Raw genomic sequence first — 9,895 nt, forward strand, 5'->3', positions numbered from 1 at the left:
GCTTGTATGCCACGGATGACGTCGATGAGCTCGCTGTGGAGAGCGCTCATCAGATATTCCACTCGTCCACGTCTTGCAGACACCACATCCGGAGTAACATGACCCCACCACGACAGAACCAATAATGCAGCGCTGATTGCAATCTGAACCGAATTTGCGCTCACCCACCCCGGTGTACGGGGAGATCCCGTTTCCCCATACCTTGGGCTTGTTTGGTTTGGTAGCGCAAGTGAATAGTAATAACTTTGACTGTTAATTACGGTATCAAACAAATCTAGTTTATAAAACAAATTTCAGAACTCCGCGCTAGTGACCCTGAAGAATCTAATGAGGTCTTTGACCGCGCGATTAGAGGATGGTTACTGTAGCATCACTGTAGCTAATCAACGATTAATTACTGTCATTAGATTCGTCGCGAAAAGTTACACCCATCCCTAAAAAATTTTTGCAAATAGACTTCATTCAACCCTTTACCCTTTATGCGAGAGAGATTGTGCTCTAGCGCTAGGATCCGCGCTGCAAAGCCCTTCCCTTCCCTCCACATGTTCGCTCGCAGACGCAGCCTCCGACGCAGCTGCCTCCTCCCTTGACACGTCACTACCACCACCCCTGCCCAACCGCCGCCCCCGGCATGGACCACGACCACCTCAAGGACCGCCTCCTCCTCCCGTCCTCCCGCGCCGCCGCCGCCACCGCGAACGGGCCCCACCACCGCCGCGCCGCGCCCGCGCCCGCCGGCGGCGGCGCGGGGGCCGGGGCCGGGGCCGGGGCGGGCGGCGTGTCCATCGACGTGAACGGCCTGAAGCGGCGCGGCGGCGGGCGGCGCTCGTGGGTGCGCGTCGACGCGGCGACGGGCGCCGCGGAGGCCGTCGAGGTCGCCAAGCCGGCGCTGATGCGGCGCCTGGACCTGCCCGCGCGCGACCTCCGCCTCCTCGACCCGCTCTTCGTGTACCCGTCCGCCATCCTCGGCCGCGAGCGCGCCGTCGTCTGCAACCTCGAGCGGGTGCGCTGCATCATCACCGCCGACGAGGCGCTCGTCCTGCGCGAGCAGGACGCGGAGGAGGCCGTGCGGAGGTACGTCGACGAGCTGCAGCGACGCCTCGTGGACCGCGCCGACGACCTGCCGTTCGAGTTCATCGCTCTGGAGGTCGCGCTCGAGGCCGCCTGCTCCTTCCTGGACTCGCAGGTACCGTACCACCAATGGAGAACTTTCGTTCGCGTTTCTTCCTTCGTGTTTCTGCTTATGGCATTAGTTCATCTAATGGTATGTGCATATTGCACGGTGAGCTTGACGGATTTTGTCCTCTCAGTGTATGCTCGGATTGAACTTATGACGGGACTTTTGCCCACTTTGATCCTTTGCATTTGGTGAAACGGTGTGGCATTATTTTGCTGTCGTGTCCATTTTTTTTCTTCCCCATCCACATTGTTTGGCTCAAAATAGTTTCCTTCAAGCTCTAGTGTATTTTAGGGGCTACCATGAAGTGGAGGATTGTACTTAGAAGGTATCTGATGGCCTATTAAGCTCTGAACTTTATTATATCTTGCCTGAATGATAACTGTGTGGATTAGCAAGAATGAAATGATGGTGTATATGTTACTATAGGCAAAACTGTAATGATTAACCTCTCTTTTTTATTAAGTAATTGAAGATCTGAAGCTCAATAAAAAGCATATATGACACTCAGTTATCAGAAATTATTTCAGTATCTCTTGATTCATTGTTCATTTTTTGATTCCCAGTGTCGGAGATTTCTTACTAGTTACTACCACCAAATTTCATAAGAAATGAAACCATTTTCACATATTTTTACATTCAATTGGCAAATCCCATACTTCATTTTCCACTTGTGGGCTTGCAGTTCTGCTCTTGTTACAGATAATGATTTGGCATATCAATGGAAAAAATTAAAACTATTGCACACTTTTTCAGGCTATTGAATTAGAGGCTGAAGCTTACCCATTATTAGATGAGCTGACAACAAAAATCAGCACCCTCAACTTGGAACGTGTCCGGCGCCTAAAGAGCAAGCTGGTTGCATTGACAAGAAGAGTCCAGAAGGTAAAAGGATGGTCATAACTACGCTTTTGCTTGCTGCGAGCACTTGACAGCTTTTTTTTTTCAATATTCCAATCCATTTTTTTTTCACTTAAGGTCAGAGATGAGATAGAGCAGCTGATGGATGATGATGGTGATATGGCTGAAATGTATCTCACCGAGAAGAAGATGAGGATGGAAGAATCAATGTTAAATGATGAGGACCTTCAGGGAATTGGCAATAACCATAGTGGGTTCAGTGCATCTCTCTCAGCTCCAGTTTCACCAGTTTCGACTCCCCCTGCATCTCGGAGGCTTGAGAAGGAATTCAGTTTCGCCAGAAGCAGGCACAGCAGCTTCAAAAGCTCAGATAGCAGTCAGTACAACATAGAAGAACTGGAAATGTTGTTAGAAGCTTACTTTGTTGTCATCGATTACACCCTCAGCAAGTTAACTTCGGTATAAATCCTGAATTCCTCATATGTTAGCATTGTTTCGTCATAAGGATTATAGTGGTTGAACAATTTGCTACTTTTGAAAATTTTGCAGCTGAAGGAGTATATTGATGATACAGAGGATTTCATCAACATACAGCTGGTAATTTCACCCTCAAATTTGATTAAATTCCCATCATGTAGATTCAGGAATTTGCTTCTGGCTCATCCAAAGCTGCAAATTTGAAGGGATTTGTCTATATGCTACTCCTCAACTAGTACTGTACGAAAGCATTTAGATAATTATACATCTCTGAATGGTTACTTTGCATGAAAATATTGAATATAGCATTATTAAACAAGGTTGAATGCACCTTTTTGTTTGTGATGATAGCATGACCAGTTAGCTTGGAAATGTTAGGCACGCTATGTAGCTAGTTAGAACTTTGAATGCACCTTTTTTTTATTTGAGATTGATATGATAATTTAGTCACCCCACTTGTGCCAAGAGGTCCTGGGTTCGACACAGCCTCTCTGCAAATTATTGCACTGGTAAGGCTTGCCTCATATAATCCTTCCCCAGACCCCACCTTGCGTGGGAGCTTCCAGCACTGGGTTTGTCCTTATTGATATGATAAGTTAGCTTGGAAATGTTAGGCATGCTAATTAGCAAGGTTGGATGCTCCTTTGGATTTGTGAGTATAACTTGGCAACTTTAGGTGGTTCATGTTATTTTTGGGTATAACCTGCGGACTGTGGTGTAAGCTTCAGTAGAGCTGAAGTCTGAAGAATTCTGCAAATGAGCTTAATGTTGGTAAAGATGCGGCTTTAGGTGCAACAAGTAACATATATTTCAGATATCTAAATATTTCTTTTGACTAACTTATGAAGTAAGACAACTTGTAGCTATTGTATTCACAATATAGGTTAAACCTAGTGACCATTGGGCTGACTTTACGATACTAATTTCGATTGTGGATCCGGTTTCAATACAGTGAACTTTCCAATTAAGATGGAACAGGGGAATAATAACTCAAAAAAGCTTGCCTTAGCTTAACATAGCATACAGAACATTCTAAGCTTTGTTAAGAAGCAGCAACAGTGACTGGTGATAGCCAACCTATATCAACTATCTTTCCTTCTGCAGGAGTATCTCTATAGGTTAGTGTAGCTAGGCTAGAAAGATTGGAAAATATGGTTTTGCAGTTGTTCAGACTAATCAACTTGCCATGAACCACATAGGTGCATTTTCTCTTGGCTTTCTGTTACACCTTGTGCCCCCAATCCTGACAAAAAAGAGATCATCGCAAATGCTGCTGTTGCAGGATAACGTCCGGAACCAGTTGATCCAGTTCGAGCTGCTCCTGACCACCGCCACATTCGTGGTGGCCATCTTCGGCGTGGTCTCGGGGGTCTTCGGCATGAACTTCGAGGTCCCTCTGTTCTCGGTGCCCCACGCGTTCGAGTGGACCCTTGCCATAACAGGGGTCTGCGGCGCCGTCGTGTTCTGCTGCTTCCTCTGGTACTTCAGGAAGAGGAGGTTTTTCCCCTTGTAGATGGAAGCTCTCAGGCCAGGTGTTCCTTCCCTTCTTTTCTCCTCCTCCGGTCCTCCCTTCCTCCATGCTGCTGTGGATAAAGCAGCATACACATTGCAAGTTGGTCACGGCAATTGTACATGCATTTTTCTCGAATGCGCGGCGATGAAGCCCTGCTGTCTGGATCTGGACACGTGATCTTTCTCCTTTCGAGCTTACGGGCGCTGATCCTGTAGCTTTACCCGTCTACTTGTACATCGTTTACTATTGCTGCTTTCTACATGTGACACTGTTCCGCCCGAAAGAGCGAAAGGTGGTACAGATTATTGTGCTGTTCTCTCTCAAGTCTCAAGTGTACTTGCGCTGCGTGTGTTGCTGTGGTGAGGCCTACCGGCTTATGCCTTAACGTCAGGGACAGGAGAGGCAGGTTTGTAGAGCAGCTGTACACTCTAGCTGCCACCGTGGGTTTGCGTCTGCTTGTCCAGCAAAAATGAACCGGGTCTGAACCTGCTCTTTGGCTCCCTGCTAATCACATGGAGGCGTATCCCAACTTGCACCGGCACGTAGCGCATTTCCATTGGTGATTCTTGGCCGGGGCGAGCACGTAGCGTTTTCGTGGCGATTGATGGATGTCGTTTCTGATCATTTCTTCCCTGATGAAAGCGATCGCTTAGTGCTGATTTGTTTACACGTGGAAAAAAAATGCCAACAGAAAGGCCACAATCGAACGATTTCCGTTTATTCCCGGGCACTTTTGTGGTCGTGTGCTTCGGTGCGCTGGTAGACCGAGCTCTCCAGCTCCACCCTCCGTGGCCCACAGCGGCAAACGTGCTCTCCGTCGTGCAGGAACACCGGGTGCATCCACCCAGCCGTCCTGCCAGATCCGTCGGGTCAAACTGGACAGTAAAAACTCTGAGAGTGGTCCATGGGGGTGCTTGGCCCCTAGTTCAGACAGTATCCAGGTCTTTACTCGAACGGTGAAGCCCTGCCAATCTCTAGGCGGCGATACGTACAATATTAGTGAGCCAATGTTTTCTATGAGCATATGGATTAGTATTTTTTTGTTGCTAGTAGCTATACAGTATAAGGACTAATTTTCTCTTTAAAGAGTTGCAATTTGTCACAAGTACAGGGCTATAGTTGCATATGCTAAATAAGTAAAGGTGAGGCTGCATAAAGCATCCAATGTGTCATTTTGAAATTCTACCAATGTAACATTTTATCATTAAAACCAGTGTTTTAAATAGCAACTGAGGAGCATTGAGCATAGCTCTCCACTAAGGGCTATAACCATTTGTTTGAAACATCGACAAAAACCAAACCCTACACGTTCATATTGTTTAGGCTTTCCTAAAAAATTACTGATGCACACTTGTTTTTTTCCCCATATGCAATTTTTCTTGACAACAACATGACACAGTACCCTAAGCATAACCCAAATATCGGGATAAGTTTGACTTGCCTTTGCCTAGCATGGCTTGCAATAGCCCCATATTGGAGGAATTGACTAAGAACATGTATAGCGGGGTAGTTTTAGCAATGAGGTAGACTAGATATGGGTACTAGCATATGAGGTGATATCTCAAAATTCAAATAACGTGTGAGGTGGTTTTCGCAATTCTTCTATTAATTCAAGTTGGCAAGAACACTATCTCAGCACAAATCTCACTCAGGATTTGAAAAATAATTTGCTTGTGGGCAGCTGCAGCAAACAAAACCCCCTGCTCTCTGTCCTTGTTCGGTTGTTCCCCCAGAGGCCAGATCTCGTCCCGCTCTCCCTGTCTTTTCACCGGAGTTCAAACCACAGCACGCACGCACGCGACGCCAGGTCGCCAGCACGAGACACAGCCACCGAAACGAAGCCACCGAGAGCTACCTCGCCAGGCCAAATCTACTGCCGACCAGGCACCAAGCACCCTCCACCCACCCACCAATACCAGCGGCAGTAAATTCCGAGCAGCTGCTGCCGAGGCTCGAGGCCCTCCCTCCTCGCCCCCCGCACCCGTCTCCTCCTCCTAGGGTTTGCCCTCGCCTCGCCGGCGCGCCGCGTCGCCTCGCCATTGCCGCGGGTGCTCGCGCGGGGCGCTCCGCCTCTCGGGGCCCGCCGAATCGAGCCTCGCCGGAGCTGCGCGCGCTGATTCCTGCGGGTTTTTGCGGCTCGGCCTGCGGGGGCCTCCGGGTGGGAAGGTTTTGACGCTTGTGGGGGGTTTGGATCGAGGGCCCTGAGCTGCGTGTCCGCAATGCCGGGCTGGTCGGGCGGCGATTGCTAGGGTTTTCTCGCGGGATTTCGCGGGGGAGAGCTGAGGTTTGCTTCGGGCGCGGGAGCTGTGCCTGCAATCCGCCGCTTGCCTTGCCCGAATTCGGTGTTTCCCCAGCAATGCCTCGCCGATTTGAGCTCGCTCTGAGGTTGTGAAGGGCGAAGAGGTTGCCGGGTGGGTTGTGATTGCGAGGAGTCGGTGGCTCGGGTGCAATGTCCGGGGCTGGCGCGAGGGGGCGGCCGTCACCGGTGACCGGTGGCGCTGGGGACTCCGAGCCGCGGTCCGTGGGGAGCAGGACGCGCTCGGTGTCCGCTACTCGCGGGCGGAAGCCGTCGCCGAGGCCCGGGAGGGATGTGACCGCGGCGGCGACGGCGGCGGAGGAGAAGAAGCCGGCTGGCGTGCCCACATTGCTGCCCTCGCTCAGCGCGCCCGCGGGGATGCGCCGGCAGGAGCTGCTGCTGCGCTCGGGGCTGTCCCTTGACGCGTCCTGCTCCTCGGACGCGTCCACAGACTCGTTCTGCAGCAGGGCGTCCACGGGGCGGATTGGGAGGCCGGCGTTTGGGGCGAAGAAGAAGAAGATCCTCTCTCAGACCGATTACAAGGCTGTTTCCATGCTGGAAAGGGATGGTGGATTGTCTTCCCAGACTGATGCTGCTGGTGTGAAGAGGAGGTGCGCCTGGGTGACAGCAAATACTGGTACCTGCTTTTGCTTTAGTTTCTGCTTCCATTTATCAGCATTTCCACAAATGGTAACCTTCAATTGGTCTAATATAACCATTAGTGCTGTAGTAGTTATTCTGTTGTAAACAAAGAAGCTAAACTTTGGGTCTACACTCCAGAATGCACGACTAAAGGCATATCCCTTACTGGGATAGAATCCTGAATGCTAGTAGACTTTGGCAGTTGGGCTTGCATAGTTTGAACTGGGAGCCATATTAATTGGTTGGGGACATTTCAGTCTTTAGTTCTCCTATGGTCATTATACTGAGACCCCAAAATTAAATTGTTAGACATGCTGTTTCTGTTTGGTTATGTTGTAATCTCTGTTATTTGCACTGAACTGGTTCACTTGGGAGTAGAGATTTTCTATCACTTCTGTGCAGGAAGAAACCTGCAATGCTGGAACTATGAGACAGAGGGTTGTGTTACAGTTGCAGATTTTCATTACGTGTTCTACAGTTCTTATTTATTCCAAATTCAGAATATAGCCAAAATGGAATGTGATTATGTTATGCACCAAAGTTCCTTGGTAAACACTAGTTTGATCAGGGGAACCACTGAAAATGAGTCTGCTAATGAGGGACACAAATTGGTGGAGAATCATTTTCACTAGTTTGCCTAATTATAGACATGTTGAAGTTGAATTAGACAGTTCTGGATTTCTTAACCAGAGTAGGTCCAACAATGTAGTCAGTGGTGACTTAATTTGTCACTTACTCATCCCCAAAATATAATAGTTCAATCTGGAGTCATGTTTACAACCATATATGTTTGAATGCATATGAGATTCATGAGCACAATGTAGGATTTTTATTGGTCATCATATATTTTCTATTTTTTTTCATTGCCAGAGTAGTGCAACTGCTATTTGTTGTCCGTCTATTATGGTCTGTTGTTGAATATTTATTTTAATTGTTATCACTTTCACTTACAAATGCAGATCCCTGTTATGCTGCATTTCATGATGAAGAGTGGGGAGTTCCAGTGCATGATGACAAGTATGCAGATATGATTATTTGATTTTTTTAATTCTTATAACAGCATCAATTATGCAATATTCAAATGCTTTGTATAATTGCAGGAAGTTGTTTGAGTTGCTAGTGCTGTCAGGTGCATTAGCTGAACTTACATGGCCAGCAATTCTGAACAAGAGAGCCATGTTCAGGTACTTCTTTGCATTTCCTTATGTGCCGTCTCATTCATGAACCTTAATGCTGTATTTGGTGACCTTGGTAATCTTCAATATGCCTCACAGGGAAGTTTTCATGGATTTTGACCCAGTATTGGTCTCAAAATTAAGTGAGAAGAAAATTATTGCACCTGGAAGTCCTAGCAGTTCCTTGTTGTCTGAACAGAAACTGCGTGGTGTTATTGAAAATGCACGCCAAATACTCAAGGTTAGCACTTTACGCTCTTGAATAATTTGCTGGCATGTTTAGATATTGTTTGTGTTAAGGAATGATGATGTGGCATAGCTTGAAATACAATCACGCGTGTATTTACATTTCTGAAACTGTGGTTGCCTTCTCAAAATAGTACCTTCGTCATCTATGTTTTAGTTTCTCTTCATGTTGTGCACACTTCTACTGATAAGCGCCATATATTCCTTTTAGTTAAAGTGTTTGTTAGATAACACTTTTTCCTGTCTGAATTGAGTACATATTCTTGCAGATTGTAGAGGAATTTGGATCATTTGATAAATACTGTTGGGGCTTCGTGAACCACAAACCTATATTGAGCCGATTCAGGTACTCTCGTCAAGTGCCCGTCAAAACATCAAAAGCAGATGCCATAAGCAAAGATCTGGTTCGGAGGGGTTTCCGCAGCGTTGGTCCAACAGTCGTGTATACCTTCATGCAAGTCTCAGGCATGACCAACGATCACCTCATCTCGTGCTACCGATTTACTGAATGTGCGGCGGCCTCTGCTGGTGCTGCTAAACCTACTGATGGAAGCGAAGCTAGTTCAAGTGACAGCAGCCATGCCACGACGGAGCAGAAGATGAATGGGACAAATGGACTGGCTGCTGATATCGAACTCTCCAGGACTATAGATGAGCTCAGCATTTCATAGCGGTTATTAGGAGGGGTGCTGAAGCGAGGTGGTCTTAGCTTGTGTATTTTGTGTGCTGTAGTTGTAGGTGTGATTCGACGTTCTTTTTTCCATAGTTTACCACTCCGTCAATGTAGGGTAGAACAATCGTAGACTTGGGCGTGTCAGGACCATTGAACCGACAGCAGTGTCATGATGTATATTCTTTGTGGTGCGAGTGCAACCTGTTTGCCTGAAATTTAATTGAGCCGGCTTGTCGTTGTCACCTATGCTGTTCCTCATAACCGCATGTGAGAAGGTTGCTTTATACATGCATCTGAGTCTCACAAACATAAAGTGTCAGATGCTATTGTTGTGAAGTATTTTAGTTCTACCTGCACATGTATACGAATACAAACAAGCTGTTGGATGAAACAGGTCCAGGACAGGAAGAAATGGAACGCGGGTAGGTCATCCCGTACGGAATCCAATGGAACTTTGGAAACAACCACTGGCTCAGAGGAATAGTTCAGATAGCAAGCTCAGAGATGCTGCGACAAAAAGTGGGAGTAGCTGTCGACATGAAGGCTGGTGTGCTGGTTGGGATGATTCTGATTCGGACAGGATGATGTATCCAAATGAATAGTTGAACAGCAGCAAAGCTCAGAGTATATCTGAAAAGCTGAGAACCGCTTCCATTTTTGTTGTCGACAGCCAAGCGACTCCCTCTGAACTTGTAGCTCAGTTTGAACCATCTCTCCATGGCCGTGTTTGGTTTTTTACCGGCACGTTTTCCGATAAGAGAATCTCGTATGTATGGAGTACTAAATGAAGTCTATTTGCAAAACCTTTTCAGGAATGAGTGTAATTTTTCGAGAC

General features: G+C 47.4%; 2 protein-coding genes across 2 annotated transcripts; both read left to right on the forward strand.

The window, feature by feature from the left end:
• Positions 1-528: 528 nt before the first annotated feature.
• Positions 529-4,352, forward strand: LOC120642447 (magnesium transporter MRS2-C). Its single transcript, XM_039918971.1, has 5 exons — positions 529-1,186; positions 1,934-2,062; positions 2,156-2,497; positions 2,588-2,635; positions 3,798-4,352. Exons 1-5 carry the CDS (start codon positions 632-634, stop codon positions 4,026-4,028), a joined length of 1,305 nt encoding a protein of 434 aa, XP_039774905.1. The 5' UTR covers positions 529-631; the 3' UTR covers positions 4,029-4,352.
• Positions 4,353-5,911: 1,559 nt separating this feature from the next.
• Positions 5,912-9,304, forward strand: LOC120642463 (probable GMP synthase [glutamine-hydrolyzing]). The gene is made up of 5 exons (XM_039918998.1): positions 5,912-6,961; positions 7,926-7,983; positions 8,067-8,150; positions 8,241-8,382; positions 8,657-9,304. The coding sequence occupies exons 1-5, from the start codon at positions 6,478-6,480 to the stop codon at positions 9,056-9,058; spliced, it is 1,170 nt and encodes a 389-aa protein (XP_039774932.1). The 5' UTR covers positions 5,912-6,477; the 3' UTR covers positions 9,059-9,304.
• The last annotated feature ends 591 nt before the right edge of the window (positions 9,305-9,895 follow it).

This window comes from Panicum virgatum, chromosome 7K, assembly GCF_016808335.1.
Source record: "Panicum virgatum strain AP13 chromosome 7K, P.virgatum_v5, whole genome shotgun sequence".
Classification (NCBI taxonomy): Eukaryota; Viridiplantae; Streptophyta; class Magnoliopsida; order Poales; family Poaceae; genus Panicum; species Panicum virgatum.

What these genes read in the sequence shown, in the direction of transcription:
- LOC120642447 (XM_039918971.1), top strand. Translation starts at nt 632, where the DNA reads ATGGACCACGACCACCTCAAGGACCGCCTCCTCCTCCCGTCCTCCCGC. An exon ending in GCTCCTTCCTGGACTCGCAG is followed by an intron (nt 1,187 to 1,933) that starts GTACCGTACCAC and finishes ACACTTTTTCAG; the next exon opens with GCTATTGAATTAGAGGCTGA. An exon ending in CCCTCAGCAAGTTAACTTCG is followed by an intron (nt 2,498 to 2,587) that starts GTATAAATCCTG and finishes AAAATTTTGCAG; the next exon opens with CTGAAGGAGTATATTGATGA.
- LOC120642463 (XM_039918998.1), top strand. Translation starts at nt 6,478, where the DNA reads ATGTCCGGGGCTGGCGCGAGGGGGCGGCCGTCACCGGTGACCGGTGGC. An exon ending in AACAAGAGAGCCATGTTCAG is followed by an intron (nt 8,151 to 8,240) that starts GTACTTCTTTGC and finishes TATGCCTCACAG; the next exon opens with GGAAGTTTTCATGGATTTTG. An exon ending in ATGCACGCCAAATACTCAAG is followed by an intron (nt 8,383 to 8,656) that starts GTTAGCACTTTA and finishes ATATTCTTGCAG; the next exon opens with ATTGTAGAGGAATTTGGATC.